The sequence below is a fragment of the Hemicordylus capensis genome, chromosome 8 (assembly GCF_027244095.1).
Source record: "Hemicordylus capensis ecotype Gifberg chromosome 8, rHemCap1.1.pri, whole genome shotgun sequence".
In the NCBI taxonomy this organism is placed as follows: Eukaryota; Metazoa; Chordata; class Lepidosauria; order Squamata; family Cordylidae; genus Hemicordylus; species Hemicordylus capensis.
In genome coordinates, this window is record NC_069664.1 from 20,426,517 (window position 1) to 20,452,398 (window position 25,882).

Below are 25,882 nucleotides of genomic sequence, written 5' to 3' on the forward strand. Positions count from 1 at the left end.
TGTGTCTCTGGGGGCGGGGCCAAGGGATTAAACGGGACCGCTGGATTGGACTTCATCGCCGGTTAAGAAGGAAGTGAGGTCTTGACCATAGAGTTGGAGGGAAAGAGTGGTCTGGTTTCTCGAGCGGCTGAGTGGGCGGAGCCCGCAGGGAGGGACAAGTAGCGTTGATTGGCTTCTTTTCTCAAAAGCGAAGCCGAGCCTCTTCGACTACTCTTGTCCAAGCGCCAATGTGGCAGAGGCATGATGGGAGCTGTAGTCCCAACCACATCCGGGAACCCAAGCATGAGGTCCACGCACCACCCCCGCCGGGGGTCAGGGATGCTGCATTCATCATGTCTGGAGGAGGGAGAGGAGAGTCAGCGTGGCGGCGGATTGGTTCGCCGCGAGGAGGGGCGGAGATAAGATTTCCTCGAGTGGGCGGTGCTTCGAGGCCGCTTCCTATCAGGGCTGGAGCGGGGCGGGGCTTTTGATTTCCCTCGGAGGGAACGGCGGTAGCTGCCTCCGCCGCGCGCTGAGGGGAAAAGGGCACCGTTGAGACTCGTGCGCGCCCGGCTCTGGACTCCGCTCGGCGTCGGCATGATCCCCAGCCGGAGGCTACCTGGCGGGCTGCGTCCTCTGTTGGCAGCGGCGCGACTCCTTGCCAGCCCGACGGAACCGCGCCGGCCCTTCCGGACCGGGGACGCCCGTCGGATTCGTGACCCCTTCCAACGTGGGTAGAGGGGGCTTCCTCTTGGTTCCTGCAGAGGCACTGCCTGGAGAGTGGTAGAGCAGCTGCTTGGCATGCAGAAGGTCCCAGGTTCCATCCCTGGCACCAGCTCCAGGGAGGGTCGGGAAGGATTCCTCCCTGAAACGCTGCACTGCCAGGCAGTGCAGGCAGTGCTGAGCTGGATGGGCTAAGGTCGGACTCAGTTTGGCAGCCTCATATATTGGTTTTAACCTGGGGGTTTCTGCCTTTGCATGCATAAGGTCCCAGGTTCCATCCCTGGCAGTATCTCCCGGTAGGGCTGGGAAAGTCTCCTGCCTAGAGCCTTGGAGAGCTGCTGCCAGTCAGTGCAGACAGTGCTGAGCTGGATGGAACACTGGTCTGACTTGGTATGAGGCAGCTCCTTCTGTTCCTAACCTGCGGTTCTCAAAGTCCAGAAGTTGTTGGACTACAGCTCCCATCACTCTCTCCCACAGTGCCCTGTGGCTGGGGATGATAGGTGTTGTAGTCCAGCAACACCTAGGCACCCAAGTTTCAGAACTGCTGTGCTAACCAGCCTGGATGCTGCCCATGAAGCCAAATAGTCACACTGTGTGTGTGAGAGTGTGCGCGCCGTCAAGTTGATTTTGATTCCTGGTGCCCACAGAACCCTGGGGATGTCTTTGGTAGAATACAGGAGGAGTTGACCGTTGTTGCCTCCTCCCACGCAGAATGAGATGATGTCTTTCAGTGTCTTCCTATATCACTACTGCCTGATAGAATACCAGCAGGGATTCAAACAGGCAATCTTCTGCTTGCTAGTCAAGCATTTCCCTGCTGCGTGGCTGCATGTTATCTTATCTGATCCATTAACTAAGCACAAATGCCAGGTGTGGCTGCACAGTGGGGTTCACTGGACTTTGATCGTGGGGAAGCGTGTGTTGGATTTTGGCCAAAAAATGCATACAATAGCGCTAGTAAGCAATCTTGGCTCTCCAGCTGTTGTTGGACTACAACCCCCATCATCCCCTATTGCAATAAATTGTGGCTGTGAATTGTAGCTCAACATCTAGAGAACCAAGGTTGCCTACCCCAACATCAGTACAGAGAGCTAAAACAAGCTATTGCAATGGGCATGTATTTGTTTTCAAGAACAATAAAAAGTTCTCACAAAGCAGTTGTGAAGCAGAAGGCAATGGATGGAATCTCCCATGTCCTCTTTTGTTTCCTTCCAGTATCCGGGTGCTCTGAGAAATATCACCTCTGGGCATGGAGGGTCTGTTTAATTGTTGTGAAGTTCACAGTCTGGATTTAAGAGCTTCTAGGAGATCAAGGGTCAGTTGAAGGGTGAAGCTATCCACTCAAGAGTGCTCAGCTTCAGTAGGAGCCACATTAAGTAGACTCTTGTTCCAAGTCTTACATAAGCTTGGGAACAGGAATGACTTGAGTAACTTTTTCAATGGTTAACCAGTCATGTCAAAAAGTAAAATTCCCAGTAGAGTATACTGTTAAGGTAACCTGTTAATATCTGCTCTGTGAAACAAGAAGTAATCCATTTCTGAGCACTTGTGTCATCTAATGGCTAAAGATATAATGGGGTTTGCATATGAGGAAAGAGTGATGTTACAGGCAAATCACTAAGAATAACCCTGCTGGATCAGGCCCAAGGCCTATCTAGTCCAGCATCTTGTTTCCCACAGTGGCCCACCAGATACCTCTGAGAAACCCAACAGCAAGAGGAGAGGCCATGTTTCAACCTAACCAATATCACATGATTTTGTGATACAAGAGCTACAATCCTGGCATACTCACCTGGAATAAGCCCCACTGAACACATAGGGCTTGTGTCCAAGTAAACATGCATAGGATTGAACTGTAAAACACTATTCTGAGACTTTAGAGGCAGCGGGGCCTCTGAAAATGTAACAGGTATTCAAAATTAAATCACCATCTTTATGAATTCTTCTTGGAGAGCTGACTTTAAAATCTTGATCTCTTTCAGTGAACGTCAGAGTTCCTCTATCAGTAATGGTGAACATGGTTCCCTGAAATCCAGCTTAAGCAGTACTCTTGATTTCCCCCTGAAATGTGCATCCACTAAGTCGTGGTGGGTGTCTTTCAAGTGTACACTTAGTTCATGGGGGCTACAGTGAGGTCCAGTAGGTTTGGCTGAAGCCCTGTGTCAATGGAAGTGCACTCTTAAACATTTTCCCAGAATCCTCTGCAACATTCAGGAGTTTACGGAGAGGATGTCCAGGGATTTATGAGCAAACAAATTGACATGGAGAGGGTTCCCCAGAAGCCTGATCTATCTCATAGTGAAGAGTGTGGCTTTGTTTCCTTACAGCATGGGCGTAGCGTCTATTGGACAAGCAGGGACAAATGTCCCTGGGCCTAGAGGGTCAGGGGGCCCCCAAGCAGGCTGCCCTGCCACGCTGCCTCCCTTGCCCTGCTGCCGCTTCTTATCTTTGCCCCCCTGCGGCAGTGGGAGCTGTGGCTGGGCCGGGCCTCTCAGGCCAGCCTGCATGCTTCTCTCTTGCCGGCCAGCCGAACTGCATGCCTGAGCAGTTCGACTATGGAAGTCACATGCCAGTGGCGTGAAGCCACAGCGCCCGCCGCCGTCATGGAGGCAAAGATGAGAAGCATCAGCTGGGCAAGGGCAGTGGCAGGGAGATTTTTGTTGCCCCGCTCCTTGCGTCTGAGGTCAGAGGCATGGGGCGTGCGTTCTTTGTGTGCGATAGGGGGGCCCCCTACAAAGATTTTATCCCAGGGCCCCCAGGGGTCTTGCTTCGCCCCTGTCTTACAGCATGATCACTGTTAGCAGAGTTTCTTAGCTGATGGTGTCTTTTCTTCTTCTTCAGAATTTGAGGAGGAAATGGCCAAGTTCCGCAAGAAGGTGAAAGATGCCCTTCCTGGGAGTGACTGGAGCCCCCAGGGCATTTCAAGAGACTTGCCTCCTGATCAGGCTGATATCGTTATCATTGGGGGTGGTATAATGGGCTGGTCTATTGCCTACTGGCTGAAAATGAGAGAACCACAGAGGAATGCCCTTCGAGTGGTGGTGGTTGAGAGAGACCTTCAGGTGAGCCAGCTGGGGTCTAAATGGGGACCTTAGAGAAGTGGTACACTTTCAGGTGGTGGTTATAGTTATTGCAAATATTAACATCCTGCTTTTCAACAAAGAACATCCTCAAAGTGTTTTGTGTAAAGAAATGAATGAGACAATGTTTTCCTATCACTCAAAGGCTCCAGTCTGAATAGAAACGCAAGAGAGACACCAGCCACGAGGGGGACACAATGATTTAGGTTGAATAAGGATAGTTGCTCTCCCCCTGCTAAATATGAGTCACTGCTTTAGAAGGTGCTTCTTTGGATGTTTCATGTTCAGGTTGTTGGGCTTATTTATGCAGCCAGAATCTAGTTTCTTTCCAAAAATTCCCTTTATTGCATTAAGGGATCTTATAGAATGTATCATGAGAACTCCAGGGCCGGAGTATTGTACCGGTCCAGGTTCAAGTATCTGCTTATTCATTAGGTTCACTGAATGAACTACCCAGTTACCATCTCTCGGCCTAATCTCCCTCACAAGGCTGTTGTGAGAATCAAATGGAAATATGGCTGGTGAGTGAGGAACTATGTGTGGCAGTATACATGGTTCCTCACTCACCAGCCATATTTGCATTTGATCTCCACAACAGCATTGAGCACCTTGGAGGGGAGGGTGGGATTAAAAAAAAGAGCAAATTTTAAAAATGGTCAAGAAGGCCGTTTACAGTATTATGCTGGATATAGAAAAGATAGTTAGGTTTTACAGCCCATTGATCTGCTGAAAAAGAGTGCGAGGGCAAGGGAAGCCTAGAAGGCAGAATGGTTTATTGGAAGCTGTTTCAAAAACCTTCTGCTTTGCTTGGCCTGCGGTTAGAGATAAATAAGGGTATATGCTGAAGAAATCAAGTATTAAACAAGACCTTCATGGGAGCTCAGGTGGACTTTGACATGCCATGTTGCTGAGTCATTGGCACAAGCTTCCGAAGCTGGCACTGCTGCTGCTAGAGATTCTCCAGCAGTGATTCCAAGTACCCTCATGTGGCAATTCTCCTGACATCAGTGGAACCCATTCCTTAGCATGTGTGTATTGACTTGGGGATATTAATGGAGTTGGCTAGAATCACTTTTTGCCCAGTCTTGTGCTTCTCAGTACAATGGAGCTTGCAGTTGGATGTTAGTCTGTCTCCTGATTCTGGCACTAGTCTGCATTCCTTGTTCATTAAGGCTGGCATTTTAGCCACTGTTCTATGGTCTTTAATAAACGAATTGGTAGGTTTCTGGTATTCATGCCATTCAAGGGTCACAGAAATTGTTGTGCCAATAGGAACATAGGAAGCTGTCTTATCCTGAGTCAGACCATTGGTCCATCTTGCTCCTTATTGTCTACACTGGCTACAACAAATATTTATATACCACTTTTCAACAAAAGTTTCCAAAGCGGTTTACATAGAGAAATAAAAAATAAGAAATATAAAAGATGGCTCCCTGTCCCCGAAGGGCTCACAATCTAAAAAGAAACATAAGATAGACACCAACAACAGTCACTGGAGATACTGTGCTGGGGTGGAGAGGGCCAGCAGCTCTCTAAGGTTTCAGGAAGGAGTCTTTCGCAGCCCTACCTGGAGATGCCCGGGGATCAACCTGGGACCTTCTGCATGCAAGCATGCAGTTGGTCTTCGCCTGAGCTATGACCCCATCCCCAAATGATGCTCACATGATGCTCACAAATGATGCTCTCCCATCCAAATGCAATCCAACCTGGCACCTGCTCAGCAAAGGGTACAATTCCTGCTCTCTACCAGAAGACCAACCCCTGGATGGAGATGGGCATGCCTCTGGTATAATGCTGAAATCATGGTTTAGTGCTAATTTAAGGAGAGTATGGGAGCCATGGGCTCATGCTTTCCTCCCAGTCCTCCTCCACTGTGCATGAGTGGACACTTCTGCTTTCACTTTAAGAACAAACCACAGTTGCCTTTACGAACTCTGGGAAATGCAGTTTAACTAACTGGAGTTAAGATCAAACTGTGGTCTGATAACCTGGTTTGTTCTAATCCTAGTTGGTTAACAAACCAAAGTACCCTGTGTTTGTATGTAATGTGGAACTGCGGTTTTTTTCTAAAGTAAAAGTATGTTGTATATTTTTAAACTATTGTATGGTTTTTTAACTCTTGTAAACCGCCTTGTGATTGTTTTTAATGAAAGGCGGTATATAAATGTAGCAATAAATAAATAAAAGCAAAAGTGTTCACTCTTCTCCTGGTATATGTGAAAAGCAAGGGGAAAACATGCAATCACATTGCTCCCTTAGACTCATTCATGGAGCAGTAAGAGATAGTTCAGCTTTGCATCAGGAGTGCTTTTTGTTCCCCTTTGTGGATCTTTATGATGGCTGTTGCCTTTTCTATTGCTTGTATTGTTCAAAGTTTATAGTGAGAGAGGGTCTGAGCTGCATAACTAAATTGTGGAAATCTTTTCCCCATCCTTCTCCACAGTACACCAAAGCATCTACAGTGCTCTCCGTGGGAGGAATACGGCAGCAATATTCGATGCCAGAAAATATCCAGATGAGCCGGTTCTCAGCACACTTCTTGCGTTTAATCAATGTATGTCAAAACTGGCTGACTTGTTTTGGGGATGCCGAAGCTGTGGGTCTCATTCTTGCTTCTGTCACTGGCCTTCCTAACTTGGTTTTAACAGGCAGCTGCTTACATTCTTTATAACAGGAGGAGGACTCTTTTGCCATCTTTGTGGGGAGGGTGCAGCTGCTTATTGTTCTGGTGTCTAGAATAGTGGAGTGCCTTCAGGTTACCCCTTTGTTGCTCCTCCGGTATGCTTCACTTTGCGGTTGGGAGCCATTTTGATGTCTACTCCGCTACTTCTGTCCAAATTACTCAGTCACCCTAGCATCCACATGAGGGTATGAACTCTATTGATGGGATATTCCAGTAGATAACTTGCCAACCCCACCAATTGGGACTGAACTTAAAAAAGAAAAAAAGATTGTGTCCCTTGGGAACAGGCTACCAACTTTTAGAAAAATGCTGTAACATGCTCTGTGCCTGTGAGATAAAGCAGGATACAAAGGAAATCCTAGACTATATACTTTCAGGGTCAAAATAAAGGCTGTGCTCTTTGATTGATTTATTGCACATTGTTGGGAATTGTATGTATTGTGTTTTGTTTCGAAGTCTCTCCTTCTCCCAAAGATGCATTCAGCTCAACTCACACATACATGAATTGTATATTTATCCATTCTCTTTCCATGAATCCTCCAGACTCTCTTGCCTTGCCTGTGTTCCAGAGATGCTAAGACTGTAGCATAATGGGATAATGTTGCGGGGCTATTTTGTAAGAATTAAAAAGACTGTGAAGCACTCTGGACTCTCAGAATTTGGTGCTGTACTAGTGCTCAACATTATTATTCCTCTTCTGAAGATAGCTGCCCTTGGAATATTAACAGACCTCTCTTATTTCCAGGGATACCTTGGGGTTGTCAACCAGCCACCCATAGATATTCAGTTTAACCCCTCAGGCTATCTCTTCCTGGCCACCGAGGAAAGAGCTGCTATATTGGAAGAGAATGTGCAAATTCAAAGGTATGGACATCTTGGGACATAGTGGGTAAAAGAGGCCAGGGATTAGGGAAGAGAGATGAGGTGGTGGCATGGGGTGTGTGTGTGTGTGTGTGTGTGTGTGTGTGTGTGTGTGTGTGAGAGTGATGTTCCTCCTTACCAAGCTCAGCCTCTGCCTCCAGTTTCCCCCCCATGAGATTAAAGTGACTGTGAGCTCCCAACAAGTGGAACTAATGAAACAATATCTCTGTGGTTGAGGGTTGCACTCCTACTTCTCCCTTTGATTACACCCTTTCTGCTCAGAGATTATTTGAAAAGTGTCTCTTACTTTTGACATAAATTGCCCCCTTCTCTGTCCTCCTCACTCATACTTCCGCACAGAAAGTATAATAACTCTCAAGCTGTATTGTGTTTTCTAGCAGGATTGCACCCAACTAAATAATTCCTCATTGACTGATGACATAAGTTTGTTGGCTTAATCACTGAAATTTGCATGCAAGTAAAATAAATAGTTTTGAAGCACAAACCATACAGGTGGGCCTTGTTACCTGCTGTTTCATGTATCTGCGGATGGGGCTTAGTGAGACCCGGTTTCTTTGTCTAAGGTATAAAAATAAGCTAAAATTTGCCTATTTGCAGTTTTGAGTAGCCGGAAATTACCCATAAATAACTTCCAATGTCCGTTCTGGGCTCCATTTTACAGTGCAGATCCATTTTATGGCTCTTTTAAGAATTTTATATATGGATTGCCGTAAGGGAAAATTTTTGTTGTTCGTGGTTTCCATATTCACACCTATAGGTGAGATGGAACCCCCTGTACCTTTTGAGGGCCACCTGTACTTTTCAGATGATGTGTGCAGGTGTCACAGTAGGTATCTTCTTAGAAGAGGCATTTTCCTGTAAAAGAGAAGAGGAGAAAGAATGCCTCTATTGAGATGAGCTTGTCAGCTGCAGGTTTCTGATAAGTATTTGTCTTAAATACATTTTTTTAAAAATCTGCCTGATTAAATTGAGATCCTTTTCAGTTGATCAAAAAATACATATTTTTTAAAAATTAAACCAATTAAACATTGCAATCCTATTTTCCTAGGGCTGAGCTTTCATGGCCCCAGCCCAACACATTCTGATGAGAGTTCTTTAACACCTTTTCAGGATGGAAGGAGCAGAGATCTCCCTGCTATCACCAGCACAACTGAAAAAGAAATATCCATGGTTGAATACGGATGGCGTAGCTTTGGCTTCATGTGGTACTGAACCGTTAAATCTCCATCTGTCCTAAAGCAGAAGGGTGCTGCTGCTATCTTGAGTAAACAGAGAGAAGCAAACAAGTGCTGAACACAGAAAGCTGCCATCTAGCAAGTCAGAACTTTGGTCCCTCCTGCCTCCTACATGGCCTGGCAGCAGCTCTCTACATTGGAGGTCTATAGGAGGAGAGCTGGTCTTGTGGTAGCAAGCATGACTTGTCCCCTTTGCTAAGCAGCATCCACCCTGGTTTGCGTTTGAATGGGAGATGTGTGGGCACTGTAAGGTATTCCCCTCAGGGGATGGAGCTGCTCTGGGAAGAGGAAGGTTCCAAGTTTTTTCCCTGGCAGCATCTCCAAGATAGGGCTGAGAGCGACTCCTGCCTGCAACCCTGGAGAAGCTGGTGCCAGTCTGGGTAGACAGTACTGAGATGGATGGACCAATGGTGTGACTTGGTGTAAGGCAGCTTCCTATGTTCCCAGTATACCAGGTTTTGAACCTGGGACCTTCTGTATGCAAAGCATATACTCTACCACTGAGCTACTGCTCCATCTCCCACTAAAATGTCCCTCAGACTGTAGAATACACAAGAGAAGGGATCCTTGTTTGTCTCATTTTCTGCTCATGTATGGTTCATCCATTGCTGGTTCCACCCATAGCACCTGAAAGAATCTAATCTGGACCAAAGCCAGAAATTGTGGCGAGGAGGGAACACTGAACCTAAATGAATGTAAAACAGCAAAAACCTAAATACAAATAAGTGTCACGTGTTAAATTTCATTAATGAAATACAGAAGAGAGTAAAGTAGCACCTTTTAGACTAACTGATACTTTAATGCTCACGCTTTTGTGGTTATTAACCCACTTCCTCAAATGCAGAGTGAAAGCAAGGTTGCTCAGTCACTTACATTTCAACTGCTTTTGTTAATCATCTGGCTAATGAGTGCCAAGACACTAAAAACACTGGAGGCTGAGACCAGCTTTTATTCTTACTGAGCAATTGGTTGGACTGCTGCCTGCACAATGGTGAAATGACAACTTTTTAAAACAGAAAAGATAAACACTTCAGACCAGTCTGAAATATTTCTGAAGTGGCCAAGCCCAGGTCCCCTTCCGTTTTCGTTATTCCTGGTTATTCTTGGGCTTAGATCATTTCTATGCCCAAACTATAGTCTGCTTCCTTAGAAAAGAAAGCTTGTTAACCTGGTTTACAAAGTATTATTGAAGTTACCTGTTAGAAGGACCTTTGGATTTGTGAGTCTATTTAGTTAATCTATCAGAAAAGAGAAGTCTTTAACCAGGCTGCTCAGAAATTCCATTTGCTCCTTACAGTAAATAAATACAATACTGTGTATCTTGTAGTCTCTTTCAGTCTTGTTCTTAACCACTCTCCTGGTCACCTTTGGTGACTTGGAATTCATGTCGGTGTGAGTGAGGTTGGAAGGGATTAAACTACTTTTTGCTATGCTTCTGAGGGCAGTGGCAACTTCAGCAACACTTGAGCGGCTGATTCCATTCCTGGCGGCTAGTTCATACCGATCACCTTTTTAAAAAATCGCTAGAGTGTGCCCAGAGGTGACCCCAGGGTCACTTCCTGGTGCAAATGAATGAGCTGGCTACCAAGAACAGAATTTTTGGACCCCACTTCATAGTGCATTCTAGAGACTGGTGGTAACAGAATCAGCAGTTCAAGCACTACCAAAGCCACTGCTGACCATACAGGTGTGGCAAAAAGGTTTTTTAAAAAGAACTTCACTACCCCCCAAGCAGGTGAGTCCAACCATCTTGTGGGCAGGTATGTTTTGGGGATGTAACAAGCTATTAGTATGTCAAAGACTTATAAGGACTCATAAGTGTAAACTCAGATTTCATTCTTGTATGTGTCTTGTACTTTAGGACTAGAAAATGAGGGATGGTTTGACCCTTGGATTCTTCTCAATGCCTTCCGGAACAAAGCAATATCTATGGGTGTCCACCAGAGCAGCGGGGAAGTGACATGTGAGTATTTTCTTATTGGCATTGACACCAAAGGCCTACATGACCACGGAAATCTGTAGAGCAGCCAAACCTTGAGTTAAGGAAAAGAGAAACTTGAATCGGTATATGGTGGGGAGATATTCCTTTTTAAAAAAAACACACCAAAAAACAACTACCTATGCTTGGCAGGCTATGGGTTTTGTTGCCTAGAAGAGCTTTGACTGGGAGAAATGGTGTGTCGACCATGACATCTAGTGGACAGTTCCTTACACTTCTGTAGGGCTGCTGCCTTCAAGTTATAGTAGCTTGCTTGTCTTGACATTGCTAGTTCCATACTAGGAATTCAAAGAATCAGAACAAATGAGCTGAGATGTTTCAGTGCTTCGGATAGTGTAGTTGTCTGTCCTATTCTCTGGGTTTCATGATACTATACTTTGTGACTAAGAAATGACAAGGACAGGGCTATGCAGACAGGAGCAGTCTTGGTCCTCTGTTGCTCCCACTCAGTTGTTGGGTAAAAATAAATTGAGGTGAATTGGCAGGAGTGTTAGGAGAGGGGCAAAAAACATGCTTTCTTTAAGCAAGAGTCTCCTGGGGTGGGGAGGTATAACCCCAGTCCAATAGCTGCTTTTCTATTCTTGCCTATGGGGGAAAGTATGCACTGGGGGGGGGGGGGCATGTTGTATGTAGAGAGAGCCAAATCTGCCCTGAACAGAGCATACAGATGTACTGTCCAATCAGCTCTCTGGTTCCTTGCAATATAGAAGTCCCCAATCCAGCCCCTGCTTCCTGCCTGTCATAATGATGCCCACTTTGCCAACAGAAAAACAATGGAAGAGTTGAGGGAGAAATTTGCATTCTGGTTACATGAATGAGACCAGGGGCAGTTGCCATGTATAGAAGTCTGTGAACACCTGCACCTTTTAGGCCTGGGACCTTTTTCATGGCCGCCTAGGTTTTACATTGCTGAGCTAACTGCAGCTGCTTCTGTGTTTCTCCCTCCCCCAACCCCACCAGCTCTCATCTCTCGGCATGAAGAACTTGTGACTCCTGATGGGGAGCGACTTGATTTGTCCCGTATCAAGTTTGTTCAAGTAAGTAATCCTTAAGGCCACGCTAATGGAAGTTGGGGAGCTTGCTGAGTGCAGGACTCCACTGTGACACTTTTAGTGGGAGTCCTCTCAAAGCTTATGCTGGGAGAGATGTCATGCTTGCCAAGTCCTGTGTGGGTCTTCACAGTCAGCGAGAGGACCTAAAATGGGTCCCAGCAAGAGATGTTGTTATAAGTTAGAAGTCTTTTGTTGTGCCTTCAAAAAAGACAGTGGTGCACAATATTGAAGCAGACAACAACCGGAATCATGTTAAAACGACGAAATGATGATGAGCAATGCAATAAAGGAGCCAGAGGCCTTATACCAAGCCGCCGGTCCAGTGGACAAGTATGGTCTTTTAAGGCGGAAAGATTGTGAGGTGAGGCCAGACAGACCTCATGGAGAAGGGAGCTCCGTAGTCTGGGTATAGTTACTGGAAAAGCTTTGTTCCGTGTCCCCACCTGTCCCACCTCAGCTGCTGGAGCAACCCAAAGCAGAGTTTTCCCGATAACCTCCATGAGTGGGCAGATAGCCTTCACACGTTAAAAAGAGTGGGTAGAAGTGGGCTAGAAAAAGAAGCGTTTAGAAGCCGACAAAGCTGGCCCTTAGCATTATACTGTGCAGCAGTCGGGCCGTAAGCCTGGCTCTGGGATAAGGTCAGGCCTTCATTCCTGACTACCTTTCCCACAGGCATGGGAGTGTAGCTTAGTACTAGAGCATCTGCTCTGCATGCAGAAGGTCCCAGTTTAAATCCCTAGCAGGTAGCGTGGAGAGAGACTCATGCTTGAAACCTGGGAAGGTGGCCGCCACTCAGTTTTGCGCCAGGAAAAGCTGAACTGCAGCTTCTCGGCCAGGGTGCAATTGAAAGAAAGATGGAGGTGACAGGATGAGCTAGGCAGGAGGCAATCTAGACGGGAGAAATGAGCAATAAACTGGAACATTACCTATCACTTCTGTGGTGCTACTTGAATTATTCATGGAGCCCCATGGCTTCCTTGGTTCTCCTCTTGCTGTTGCTTGGCCTGTTACCTCCAAAGCCCTGCACAGTACCCGAGTGGGTTTTTTTGGTGCCTCTTGGGAAAAACATAACCATCCCTCCCCACTGTCTCATTCCCTAGGTTCAAATGCCTGGGAGTATTGAGACTGCCAGGATACAGTGTGCTGTAGTGGTCAATGCAGCAGGAGCCTGGTCGCAGAAAGTGGCAGAGATGGTCGGCATTGGGACTGGACCACCAGACACCATATTGGAGATTCCGCTTCCAGTGGAACCCAGGAAAAGGTGCAGCTAAATACAGCATCATGGGCCACATAATATGTGTCTGTCAGGCTCCAGAACAGGCAACCCTGGGGAAATGGGCAGTGATCCTTGACACGATCATGTGCATGGGAACACACGGGATTCCCTTTAAGGATTTGGGTTTCCACCACTCTCTTTGTTTGCCGCTTGTGAGGAACCTGCACACCTGATTCTTCTAAATGGTTAGGCACCTTCTGCTGGCAGAAACATGTATGCTTGAAACTGGTCACTTGCCTGAAACTTACTTGCAGAGCACTTTGTCTGCCTTTTCTCTGTTCCTCCAGATCCCGACTCTCAAAACCAAAATCCAGCTTTTCCACAAAGTCCTATAGAGGGCAGGGGCCGTAGCTCAGTGGCAGAGTGTGCACGCAAAAGGTCCTGGGTTCAGTCCTTGGCATCTTCAGATAACAGTGTCTCCCACTGCAGTGCTGGAAACAAAACCTCTTTCTGAGAATCCTGGAGGACTGCTAGTTTAACTAGAGCAGGGGTAGGCGACCTTGCCTCTCCAGCTGCTCTTGAACTACGACTCCCATCATCCCCCAACCACAATAAATTGTGTCTAGGGGTGACAGGAGTTGTAGTTCAGCAGCTGGAGAGCCAAGGTTGCCTACCCTTGAACTAGAGTCCCATGTTACATGGATCAATTGTCCGAGTCTTTTAAAGGCAACTTAATGGGCTGTTCTCACAACCCGAACAGTCAGAAGAGCACCTGGCCAAGGTAGGCTCCCGATCGATGGTCATGTGCTTGCAAAGATCAAGGTAGGAGCAGGGGAGACTGGTCGTGTGGGAGGAGGCGAGTGTGGTGGCGTGTAACAGAGCAGCAACTGAGGCTTGTTAAGTTGATTAAACAAAGTTACTAAGGTTTATTACTTAACTATTACCGAATCATAAGGAGTCCTACTCTGAATGAAAAATCATCCTAACAGAAAAATAAATCTTGAGCATCCTGACCAATCAGTGTACAGAACCGATGATTGACACAAACATTCTAAACTCTACCGCAAATCTGTACACAGATGTACATACAATACATCAGTGGCAAGAACAAAGACAGTGTATATACACATAAATCCCAACAGGAAGGATGAGCACAGCCAAAACAATTGTGTCCCCATCATTTTAGTGAGTGGACGAAAAGCTGTCCTACCCAGCTGCTTCGCAATCGCTCTCCTCTCTCCTACCTTGATCTTTGCAAACACATTACTGCTGACCCCTTACTCTGACTTGGCACTTCTCAGGGTCATGAGAACAGCCCTAATATCTTCATCAGAACTGAAATGAGAGGCATTTTTTTGCCTTGGGCCTTGAAGTTACCAGAGGCAAGTTCTTGTGCCTGTGTTTGCATTGTGCTTAGGCTGTCTTCTGGCTCTGCTCCGTTCTGTTCTTGCACTCCTCCTTGTAGGAGAGTCTACTACTTGGATTTTTAGTACTGGAGCAAATCTCACTTTGTCCTGCTTTTGCCCCCAGGTATGTCTATGTCTGGCACTGCCCCAATGGGCCTGGCTTGGCGTCTCCCATGCTGATTGACACCACAGGAGCTTATTTCCGACGGGAAGGCGTAGGTGGCAACTACCTTGGCGGCTTAAGCCCTGCAGAAGTGAGTTTACTTGGGGTTCATTGGGAGCAGACATGTCAGTCACACACACACCCCTCCCCCCAGCAGTGAGAATTGATACTACCTTCCTTCAGTTTGCATGCAGGGAAGTGGCCTTGTGAGAACTTGGCGGAGGCAAAATACTTTCATTTTGCACTTTTCCTTCAAATAACTTGAGAAGTACGTTGGGTTTTCTCCCCTGACAAAAAGTAGGATATTTTGCTGAACAAAAGCAACCAACTGTCCCAAGGTCACTCAGTGAGCTTCATGGCTGATTAAGGATTTGAACCTGGGCCTCCCCAGTCCAACTCCCACACTGCACCACACTGATTATTCTGTTCTGGAACAATACCGAGTCTGTTGTTCTCATCCTTCCTAAAGCCCATGGGTGTTGGTATTTGGGATTAGGCTGGGAGTTGCTCCCCACCTTCTTGGAAGGACTTGCCCTGTAGGGATCACGTTCCTAGGAGAACTCAAGCTGCAAACAAGGCTTTGAACAGTTCCTATTCTAAAGTAGACAGTGGTGTTTCTCTGGTGTCAGTGGATTTGTTCATGTTACAAATGGCTGCTGTGTTCTTTTCAGGAGGAAGAGCCAGATATCCAGGATCTAGAAGTCGATCATGAGTTCTTCCAGGAGAAGGTCTGGCCCAAACTGGCCCACCGGGTGCCACTCTTTGAATCTCTGAAGGTAAAGTAATTCTCTGAGAGGATATTTGATTCCTCATACGTCCCGCTAATACACTACACAGACATAACACTCTCCAATGATCTAACCACAGTTAGGTGATCAGGAGTGAGCTTCTCTCGCCCTGTGTGGCCCTTTAGCTATTCCTTTCTGTTCTGACGCTAACCAAGATTAGCATTATGTCTGCCTCAGTATCTGCTGCTCCTCATTGCCACTGGCTCGACTTGGATATGTGTTCTGAAGTTGGAAAGGTGAACTACGTTTCTGCATCACTGATCCCTCTAAAGCATGCGCATGTGTGCACACTCACAGGTTTTTGGATGTCTGCTCAATTCATTTTAGATCCCACTCAGGTTGAATCAGAAAGGCCCCGTTCTGAATGCAGGTGTGCACACACACTGCCTTGATCCTGCCATCCAGAACTAAACTCATTCTACACAGAGCGGGGGGAAATTAGAGGGACCACTGTTTTGTTGCATGGGTGACATTTTTGGAGGAGTGGGAACAGATTGGTGGCCCTTGGTCAGTACATCTATTCATTTTTACCCCTCTGGCAGGTGAAGAGTTCTTGGGCTGGTTACTATGACTACAACACCTTTGACCAGAGCCCTGTGATTGGCCTGCATCCACTTGTGGTTAACCTCTACTTTGCCACAGGCTTCAGTGGGCATGGGCTGCAGCAGTCACCAGCCGTGGGCCAAGCCCTAGCTGAGCTCATCTTGGATGGCAAATACAAGACCATCGACCTTGGGAGATTCTCCTTCACCAGGCTCATCAAAGGGGAGAAGGCTCTAGAGAGGAATATCATCTAAATACGTTGGAGCTGGGACTCCGTTTTGATGGTGAGTCTCGACTTATTCTCCCCTCCTTTTCCCCCAGGATTGGTGAGCATGTGTCCACAAAACACTTAAGAAATATCACTTTGGGAACAATGTGTTCTATGGCGGTGCTCTTGCATTGCTCCAGTTCATTTAAATGAGTCGTGCACAAGAAAAACTCCCAGTGTAGGATTGCTACCTATCTAATTTTTTCCACCCATATAGGGACTAAAGATCTGTGTCTAGAGCAGCTATGATCTGCACACTCAAAATCTGGGGAAATGATGGGGAAGGAAACACATTAATTAGGGTAGTGCGTTCCTCCTGTCACAGAAATCTTACTTATGCTGCTTGTTTGCACTTGGGAATTTGGCAGTGGTGTGGGTTAAACTGCACTCTAATTTGTCTGTCCCTGCTTCTGCTGTCACTTGGTGAGGACTCCATATTGTCTCCGATGCTGTTAAACATCCACATGAAACCGCTGGGAGAGATCATCAGGAGATTTGGTGCAGGGTGTTATTCAGTATGCTGATGATGCCTAAATCTATTTCTCCATGTCAGCATCATCAGAAGAAGGCATAACCTCCCTAAATGCCTGCCTGGAGGCAGTAATGGCCTGGGTGAGAGTTAACAAACTGTGGCTGAATCCAGATAAGACAGAGGTACTTATTGTGCGGGAAGCACTACGTCACTGTTTAGAGATGCTGTGTCAAAAGATCAAGTAGCCTTAATGATAGCTAACTTCCAACAGGAGAAGCAACTGAAGAAGGTATTCTAAAGTATACTACCTCTAGACTTTAATGGTCTGCTGGGCGAAGATATAAGTCTACCCCTGCTCCAAAGAGAGAGCACTGGCTTCCCACAGATGATCAATGTAAGAATGCATCCACGTCAGGGTTTGACACTGAAACCTTGATCTCACAGCACACAGTCACTTCTTGGCAGGCTTGAAAGTGGAACAAGTGTCTTACCAAAGCGTTGTTATATTCAGAGTTTACTTCTGTAAAATACATGACATCCATGAAACCCACAACTGAAAATTCATGTGAATATGAGTGAGGGAAGCTCCTGTCTGAAAAATGTGGAGCTGATTCTACCAAACCCTTGTAACACTGTGTCCATACATAATGTTGTTGCTTCTTAATGACATTTTAAGGGCATGTGCTCCAGAATGGGTGACATTTAGACAAATGAATATCTTCATTTGTTCATTTGGACATTATCTTCATACTGATATAGTAAACTAGAATTAGTTGAGGCAATTTAATAAAAGAAAAATTTATATTCAAACTGAAAGATATGATGCAATATAAGATATAAAATGTGTGTGCAACTGGGCAGTTGTGGAAATAATCCTGCTTCTCTAATTGAAGCGTTTTGGATACTGCAAGTCAAAATTCAGTATTTTATCATTGTCTGATAGCATTTTCATTTTCTTCTTCTGTTGAAGGATGCAGGCTAACATTAGGTTTATTCTGCTTTCAGTTGCTTTTGACCTTCACTTTCTTAGCCTTCACTTCAGCTTCTGAGGATCCCTCCGACCGTTTCTGTTTCGCACCTAAAGAAAAACGTTCAGAGTTGCTTTCTGTATAATAATGAATGTGCCTCCTATCTTAATGGTGGAGGGGAGAGACTATGCCAGATCTCAGAAGTCTAAACAGTCATAACTGATTTTAAAAAATGAGTTGCGGGATCATTGTTTTGACAGCATTCTTCAGCAAGTCAAGCTGTCATATTGTACCTAGGACTGGAAACAATAACTGGATTTCATTTTGGGCACTGGCTATAGAGAAGCTCAAGTCACAAAGCTGCTCCATTTTGAAAGGGATTGTTTACCTTTCTTATCTATTTCAACCTCTGTTTGGGCAGCTACATTTGATGAACGCTGCGCATACGCTGCCTTCATCCGTTCAAGATTCTTCTTGCGGACTTCTTCATGCACAACAATCGGCCGGGGGTAATCTTTGCCAATCGTGCATCCTGCACGCTCCTGCACGCTCTTTGGTGCTTTCCAAGGCTCATAAATGTAGTCACTTGGGAACTTGCGGAGACAGGGGAGATATTTCCTGTGTGGGTTGTAAAAAGATATAGGAAGTCAGATGTTCAGAAACAAGAGTTGTTACAGTGCCATACTTAATGTGAAAGTAGTGGGTTCAGGACTACCCAGCTTTGCAAAGGATTGGGCAATACTCTTCTGGCATCTTAACACCCAGATAATATCTACAAGGAAGGGTAGGGCTAATTTCCAGAAGAAGGTTGTGCAATTTTCTGGCAATGCAGGAAGAGAAGAGAATGTTGGTACTGGCTGCAGACTCCAGGAACCTACTGAGAACCTGTGTGTGGTGGTAGGGAGTTAGGTAGGCAGGTTGGTTCTAGCCCATATGGGTGTGTATATATGTACAGGAAAGTGTATGGGCAGAGAAGTGGCTGAACATTTCCAGAGGCTGAGAGGAGCTCCTCTCCCTTCCCCATAGGCACATTACCTTACACAATGGCAAAAAGTCATTGTGTAAAGTAATGAAAAACATGGCAGAAGTGAGCTTTTCCTGGTCAGAAGTTGATTTTTGTAGCACGGAGTGTGCCCAGCCCTGTCTATGCCAAGGTGTTGTATTGACGTGGACATAAATGGAGAATTGCGTCCCTGTTGGGAACGGGGCTGAAGTTCCTAATTGCATGCCTACTCTAACGATCGGAAGCTGCAGCCATATCCCCCCCGAGGTCCAGACTTTGCTTTCACAGCCCAGATGGCTTAAATATCCCATCAAGGATTGATCATGCTTAAATCTGTTACTGCACCTACTTGATATACTCTCCACTTTTGTCTGTCTTCTTGCCAAAGGCAACTGGCGAGTAAACGCGGAAGAACTGGTGGAAAAAAGCACTTGCAGAAAGCCATTGCCAGTTACCAGCATTCAAGGACCAATCGGCGTCAAGCAGCAGTTCCTCAAAGACCTGAAAGTGGAGCAGTTTGGAAAACTCATGCCTTTGGGGAAAGGGTCAAGGGGCTGGATACTATAGCCATACTACTTTTCTCAAGATATACAGCTGCTTACTGTGCTGCAGACATAATGAGGCATCCGAGTCTCTCAAACTTGTCTTTAGAGGAAGTAGTGCATAGATTAGAGACTTAAGATTTTGCAAGTTCCATTGCAGCTACTGCAATGGAATTGTGCCCAAGGCTCAAAATCCTGCAGCTCAGAACCCTTATGCTCCTTTCAGGATGTGGAAAGGAAGTGAGCAAAATGGCCACTTGTGAAGCAGACAGGAAGGAGAGCCAAAATGGAAGGCAAAGATCCATTTCAGCCAAAATCAGCATCATATTTGTTGCTGTGCAGCCAGGATGATGTCTGCAAGGCAGTTAGAAGCTTTGAAAAAACATTACTTTTATGAAAACTGCTACTAGCAGTTAGGGCTGGGAGAAGATTATAGTTCATCCCAATTTTGAATGGAATCTGAATTCTAAAGCATATGAATCAATCACTACTATTATTTATAAACCGCTTTTCAATGAAAGTTCTCAAAGTCTGCATGGAAAATAAGATGCTTCCGTTTTCAGCAAAGGGCTCAGAGTCTAAAATGAACTGCAACACGGATGCCAGCAACAGCCACTGGAGAGAGACTGTGCCGAGGCTGAAAACAGCCACTTGCTCTCCCCATGCTGAATAAGAAAATTGCCACTTTGAAAGATGCCTCTACCACCTGCAAGACTACAATGATACGCCAGTCAATTCAACTTTTCCTTAGCTGCAGACAAGAGTTCTGAACTGTGGAAACCTTCATGATTAAATGCTCAACCTGCTTTCACCTTTTGCCCTTCTTCCCAGGATATCCAGAGGTCTCCTCGTGTCAGGAAACAAGCCACAGCATGGCGTGCTAAGTGATGGATCCATCCCTCTGTACGCAGCTGAGTCATGATGGCGTCTATAAAGGGGTAACCTGTCTTGCCCTGCCACCAAAAAAGGAAAACAAATCAGGTTTATTAATTTATAGCTTTCCAGATACTGGAGAAAATGAAACAGAGCTTCAGATTATATGTAAGAATTATTTTTGGGCAATGTAAATGTGCAAAATTTTGATTTCTGTTAAGCATTTTTCAGGTATTGTAAGTAACTTGCATGTGGTCAGAGTGCACTGAATACATATTGGATAAAATGCTGATTACAATAAGTTGCAGACACAGCGCAAAGAAAACCTCAAACATTTCTTAATCAAATAAGCTTCATCCATTTTACTATGATAGTAACTTCATAGGAGTGCAACAGAAGTTAACAAAATTAAGAATAAAACTTCAGATTTTTAAAAAATCTCTTCAAGGTTATTTGACCTTCAAACTCATTTTTCCTGCTGCAGTGTTGTAGAAAAAGCTGCTAATTTATTGGCCTAAAGTGCTACAAATTCCTAGCAGAATAGTGGATAACGCAGTTGGTCCCAGTGTGTTCTCTAATTTTTTTCATCTGTGTGCAGAATGAATTTTGTTCTGGATGGCATTATCAAGGCAGTGCGTGTGTGCATTCAGAGTGGGGCAGTCCTGATTCCACCTGAGCAGGATCTAAAATTAACTGAGCGGACATCAAAAAACTTGCACACACCTTAGAGGGCTCACTGGTTGGTCCTATTGAAATAGAAGGAAATTGCCTTATCCAAAAATGTTTAGGGAGCTCTTTAGATCATGAGCTTTGCCAGACAACATACCTCTGCCCAGGCTTTAAGATATTCCTTGTTATCATCCCAGTTCACCTGCACACAGACTGGATTGCCTTCCATCTTGTTGAAGTTGGGAATGCCTGCTCCTGCTGTGTAGAAAAATTCCCGCCAGAGAAGCTGCCCATGCAAAGAGACTGGTGGATCAGAGTGTTTCCTCTAGAGAAGCACAGAGAAGGAAGTCTTGGTGGTTTGATAATTGTAGAGACTAGAGTCAGTGAAGGTGCACTCACTATAATATACTTGAACACCATCAATCCATATGGCAAAGCTTGCAGGGGTAAAATCTAAAAAGAGCTCAGCTTTACCATATGATTTTTACTGAGCACGTAATTCAGTTCTTTTGCATGCCTGAAAGGAGCTTTCAAATAAGGGCTTGTCTGTAAGACAAGGCCAAGAATATTGACCATTCCCATATGTTTTTCAAGCTTGCTTTTGATGGCTGATTGCTTGGATATATTGCACTATCGCAAATGACTCTAGCTATAATGGCTTACCTGCTTTGATATTAGAAAAATTTGTCATCCTTACATGTGAGATTAAGAAGGCCTTGCGGGGTGGGGAAATCTGATATCTAAGACCAGCTTAACATGAAACTCCCACACCTAGGTCTGGGCTCTATGGATTTCTAAAATGCCATTACAGATTTGGTCTCTAAGCTTTTCACTGTAGAAAAGAAAACAGACAACCAATATTATGTATTCATGTGGCAGCTACAGAACAGAAAACCTCTTACCCCTTGGTAGATTTCATTCAGCCTCCACCAGAACGTTCGTACAGACAAGCACCCAAACTTGACATAGGGACTGAGCACCGTGGTGCTGGGACTCAAGGAATTGGGAGATGTGTCAGGCTTCTTAAAGTTACATACCCAGGACTGGAAACAAAAATGGAAAACAGAATGATGACAGAAGTCTTGATTTAAAAACGGAGGGAAGGCAGAAGGAAAGGATATTTCAGTTACTGTACCGTTCTTTTCATATACAAGTTGAGCCTAGCAAGTGCTTCTGATTCTCCTCCTGGGTAAAGATGAGGACCAGCTTTCTTTGGATCCTGTCCCAGTTCCTCAAGAGAAGGGATGCCATATTCCACATCATGGTCATCTTTGATAGGAGTTCTGCAGCCTGGGTCATCAAGTTGGTCCTTTACTCTCAAAATATCTACTGAATAGCCTCTTTGGCTGTCTATCCCTCTAGTTCAACAAATATATAAATTCATCACCCAGTTTAAAAAAAAAAATAGTTGCAGTTTTGAACATTTTGGCAGTACAGGAAAATGCCTGCCTTTTTTGTTTGGTACTCTCTGAAAATATCCGCCTGTTCATTTACATCACCATCACTTGCTTTCCATTACCTTAAGTGATATATCACATAGCCAGATTTGGCTATGTAACAAAACATTTCATGCACTGTGTGGTCTTTTAAAGCGATCACCCATGTGAATATTCCATGAAGCAGAATCAGCAGGCAGTGGGGAGGGCATGTGATACTGAAGCAGAAGCAAAGGGAAGTGATGGTACCAAACGGTAGGATGACGGATGACCAGAATGAATGCAGAATGGTTTGGAGGTGGCATCCCTCAGCAAAACTGCTATTCTTGACCCAAAAAATGAAAACTGGAGAATGTTCTATACAGCCCTAATCTAAAACATATGCCTGTTTAAAGTCGAACACGCCCCAAGCTACTCTGGGCTTATAACAGCAGTGCTTTCATTTCTATATACTTTATGTAATCTGTTAAACACCCCACCCTATCCTGGAGGTTCAGAGCAGCTTAAATAAGTTCCATCAAAGTCAAATGTATCATGTTATCAATGCCTACAAATACCAGCTGTAAATGTCTTTTTAGTGCCATGACTGGCACATATAGGAAGCCTAGGGATTCCCCTTCTTACCATTCAGGTTTTCCAGATTGGGAGCTGGAACTGGCCGTTTGGGAGGACCCAGAGAAGCCAAGACTGTCTGCAGCCGTGTGTAAGTCAGAGGCACTTTGCCATTGTTCTCAATAATTATTCTGCAGAAAATTAAGACAATACATTATCAGGCATGTCCAGCAGTACAATGGACTTCTGTCTGCTGAGATTCCAGGTGGTCTGTGAATGCTCATACATCTTTTCTCAATATTATTCTGCATTGTACCTACCTTTCAGTGTCATACAAAGTGTGGGACACTTTCTGAATAACTTGGACACCATGTTCAACTGCTAGCCTCACCACTTCAGTATCTCGCTGCCTTGCATAGGGCTCTGTGTCTATTTCGAACGTAAGCCGTGTAACCTTCCACTTCTTAAAGAGTTCTGGGAATTTCTCTGCTGGGCAACCACGAACCACAAACAGCCTGAGGAAATATCAGCATCTGAGTATCAAGATGTAAGGAGAAGAGGGAAGCAGCAAAAACTAGGCCAGAAAGAAAGGCAGGAAGGACTCTGCACTGGGACAGAAGAAACTGATGAAGTTAAAGAGCAAAGGAGTTCCACTTTGTTGAAGTTCAGGAGATTTTACATGCACCAGTGTTGCACTACACGATCAGTGGACCAAAATCAGAAAATGGATGTGTTCTTTGGAGATTCTAGGATTGAGTATTGAGCCTGGGGGAAGTTTTACAGTGAACAGAAATAGGTTTTTGTTAACTCCAGAATTGAGCTATGCAAAATAGTTTATCCTAGCCGCTAAAGACCAGTTCAAATATGCTTGCATCTACAAAACAGATCTTCAAATGAGGAACCATAGTTCAGTACATGCTGTGCATGCAGGAGCTCCCAGGTTCAATCCCTGGTATTGCTAAGTTTTCTTTTTAAAGCAAAACCAAAACACACACCTATTCTGTGAAAGACTCTCTGTCCAAGATATCAAAGAGTTGCTGTCCTAGACAGTATTGCCCTGGCCTAAATGGACCAATTGTATGACTCTGTGCAAGGTATCTTCATACAATTTTCCTGGCTGCCACTGCATATATGGTAAACAGTCATTTCAAGGTCTCGTCCATGAAACTTTCTAAAGTTTGTTCTATAAACCAAGGCTGTATTTCTGAGCTATAGTTCTTCAAAGGCTTATTTTCTAAGATGTTGTATATCCAATGAAACTTCTCCAGACAGAATGCAAACTGTTACATTTGAACTGACTTTAGATTGTGAACCATCTTATGTATGTCTTATTTGTAAGCTGCTTTAGAAACTTCTGTTGAAAAGTGGTATATAAGTAGTAGCAGCAGTGCCCCTGCCAAACAAGGTGAGGCAGATAACTATCAGGGTGAGGGCCTTTTCGGTGGTTGCACCCCATTTATGGAATAGCCTCCCCAGTGAGGTTTGCCTGGCTTCATGACTTTCTTTTAGATGCCAGATAAAGACCTTTTTGTTCACTCAGGCCTTTTAAATTCTGATTTTCAGATTTGATCTGTTTTTTTCAATTCAAAATGAGTTTTTAAGCTGCTTTGTATTTTTTGTATTTCCTTTTCACCCTTTATTGCCTTATGATTTAATGTGTTGTGTTTTTATTGTATGTTTTAATCCTCTGTTGTGAGCTGCCCAGAGAACAATTTGTTACGGGGTAGCTAACAAAGTTTATTACTGTTATAATATAGTAAGTGAAATGAAAAAGGGAAATAGTCCATTATTGGTATTAAATTACTGCTTATCTAATTTTTTTGGGTTCATTTATTCTTGGCGAGCTGCTCCCTGGATAAGCATTTCATTTTGCAAAATGTGTGGACTGATTTGTTAATTGGTCCTTAGACTTTCCTATTGAATTTGGATAACTGGCTCAGAGTACTTGCCTTGAGTTCAGTTTCCTAAGGCTCTCATCCAGGTCTCTTAGTGATTCAATCAGAAACCTCCAGCGGTTGACACTGATCTGCATGTTCTTTGGGAACCAGGGGTCGAGGATGAAGATAGGGTAGAACTCAGCACAGTCCTTCATTGCTGCTAGCAGGGCAGGGTTATCATGGAGGCGAAGTGCCTTGCGAAACCAATGAACTGAAATCTGCGACATCTTCAAGAACTGGTCCAATTCTTTCTTTACATTAGAAGTGCAGTGTGCAAAAGAGGAACTTGCTTGGTGGAAAGAGCAGAAAACCTATTACTTGTCAGAAAATAATATCTAAGACTGCAGTAAGTAATCAGAATAAAACAACATCACTCAGCCTGGCCATTCATTCTCCAGAAATCAGCTTAACTACACACCACACGCACGGCGGGCGTTGGAAGGCAGACTCAAGAACTCGGGCTGTGTTTCGCATTGAATGTCTGTACAATCTGTGTTCCTCCTGCTAGCTGGGAGACATCTCTTCAAGTCGCAGTGGGAGAGTAGCTGTCTCTATTCAGCCCCAGCACAGCATCCCTCCAGTGGCTGTTGCTGGCATTTCCCTTGTTAGCCTACTTTCCAGTACGCTTATGAAATCACCTGGGTGTGTCTGTGTATCTCTGTCTATGTTCCCCCTATCAACTTCGCAACACCTGAACCAATATGAACCAAATCGGGTGCAGTTGTAGGGACACATAGTGAGCTACCTTAGAGGTGTAGCTATAATTGAGCAGCCCATCATCTTCCTCACTCTGAGGGGTGGACACAGGCCCCCTCTCTCCTAGCCATGCCCCTTCCAAACAATCTTGTGCATAGAGATGCCCACTCATCACCAACTCACAATGCCCACGCAGCAGATGCACACCATGATGTCAAGCAGATTTCCAGTAGCCATAACATCTTGGGTGATGGTATGAACCAACCCTCTCATTTCCATGTGTATCAAAACCTTGCTTGACCCATTTGACGCATTACTCTGAACAAGAGAGGAAACTCCCACGTACCAAGGATCCATCTAGCTCAGCATTGTCTACTCTGACTGGCAGCAGCTCTCCAAAGTTTCAGGCAGAAATCTTTCTCAGCCTTCCCTGGAGATGCCAGGGGCTTAACCTGAAACCTACTGCACGCAAAGAAGCAGATGCTCCCTCTACCACTAGTACTTAAATGTTTCCTAGTAGCAGCCTTGCGTGATAAAGACCTGCTCACCTTGGCTTCTCTGGAGTGGTCAGCGGAGAGGGGTGCTGCCAAGACAGGGCACCTTCCACGTCCGATCTCCTCTACAAGGGCCGACGCCAGTGCACGGCTGCTGGTGCTGCAAACCCAAAGCTTTGCTTTTGTAACAGGATGCCCAGCCCCATGGCTTGCGAAGTTACAC

The 25,882-nt window shown here is 45.1% G+C and overlaps 2 protein-coding genes across 8 annotated transcripts; one reads left to right on the plus strand and one right to left on the minus strand.

Moving 5' to 3' along the window:
- Nucleotides 1–70: 70 nt before the first annotated feature.
- Nucleotides 71–24,347, plus strand: FOXRED1 (FAD dependent oxidoreductase domain containing 1). 5 transcript variants are annotated; one of them, XM_053270266.1, is made up of 13 exons: nucleotides 630–709; nucleotides 2,685–2,789; nucleotides 3,544–3,764; nucleotides 6,226–6,336; nucleotides 7,211–7,329; nucleotides 8,458–8,552; nucleotides 10,444–10,545; nucleotides 11,542–11,618; nucleotides 12,734–12,894; nucleotides 14,380–14,509; nucleotides 15,090–15,194; nucleotides 15,749–16,033; nucleotides 19,834–24,347. In XM_053270266.1, the coding sequence occupies exons 3-12, from the start codon at nucleotides 3,558–3,560 to the stop codon at nucleotides 16,001–16,003; spliced, it is 1,362 nt and encodes a 453-aa protein (XP_053126241.1). In that variant the 5' UTR covers nucleotides 630–709; nucleotides 2,685–2,789; nucleotides 3,544–3,557; the 3' UTR covers nucleotides 16,004–16,033; nucleotides 19,834–24,347. The 5 variants fall into 5 exon arrangements, with proteins under 5 accessions (XP_053126242.1, XP_053126240.1, XP_053126239.1 ...); XM_053270267.1 differs by lacking the exons at nucleotides 630–709; nucleotides 2,685–2,789 and adding an exon at nucleotides 71–158; XM_053270265.1 differs by lacking the exon at nucleotides 2,685–2,789 and having other exon boundaries at nucleotides 180–709; nucleotides 17,495–24,347.
- On the minus strand, nucleotides 17,272–25,876 carry LOC128334035 (cryptochrome-2-like). 3 transcript variants are annotated; one of them, XM_053270261.1, is made up of 11 exons: nucleotides 25,714–25,876; nucleotides 24,482–24,754; nucleotides 22,853–23,047; nucleotides 22,605–22,723; nucleotides 21,680–21,834; nucleotides 21,447–21,587; nucleotides 20,702–20,869; nucleotides 19,815–19,955; nucleotides 18,810–18,961; nucleotides 17,846–18,075; nucleotides 17,272–17,567 (listed from the first exon to the last, which is right to left on the minus strand). In XM_053270261.1, the coding sequence occupies exons 2-11, from the start codon at nucleotides 24,694–24,696 to the stop codon at nucleotides 17,491–17,493; spliced, it is 1,593 nt and encodes a 530-aa protein (XP_053126236.1). In that variant the 5' UTR covers nucleotides 24,697–24,754; nucleotides 25,714–25,876; the 3' UTR covers nucleotides 17,272–17,490. The 3 variants fall into 3 exon arrangements, with proteins under 3 accessions (XP_053126236.1, XP_053126235.1, XP_053126234.1); XM_053270260.1 differs by having other exon boundaries at nucleotides 24,482–24,780; XM_053270259.1 differs by having other exon boundaries at nucleotides 24,482–24,758; nucleotides 25,714–25,875.
- Nucleotides 25,877–25,882: the final 6 nt, after the last annotated feature.

Coding starts and splice junctions, on each gene's coding strand:
- FOXRED1 (XM_053270265.1), top strand. CDS start 577: ATGATCCCCAGCCGGAGGCTACCTGGCGGGCTGCGTCCTCTGTTGGCA. Junction 12,895..14,379: donor CCAGTGGAACCCAGGAAAAG/GTGCAGCTAAAT, acceptor TTTTGCCCCCAG/GTATGTCTATGTCTGGCACT. Junction 14,510..15,089: donor GCGGCTTAAGCCCTGCAGAA/GTGAGTTTACTT, acceptor TGTTCTTTTCAG/GAGGAAGAGCCAGATATCCA.
- LOC128334035 (XM_053270261.1), bottom strand. CDS start 24,696: ATGTCGCAGATTTCAGTTCATTGGTTTCGCAAGGCACTTCGCCTCCAT. Junction 21,588..21,679: donor ACTTGTATATGAAAAGAACG/GTACAGTAACTG, acceptor TTTTGTTTCCAG/TCCTGGGTATGTAACTTTAA. Junction 18,962..19,814: donor CCTGGGAAGAAGGGCAAAAG/GTGAAAGCAGGT, acceptor CTCCACTTTCAG/GTCTTTGAGGAACTGCTGCT.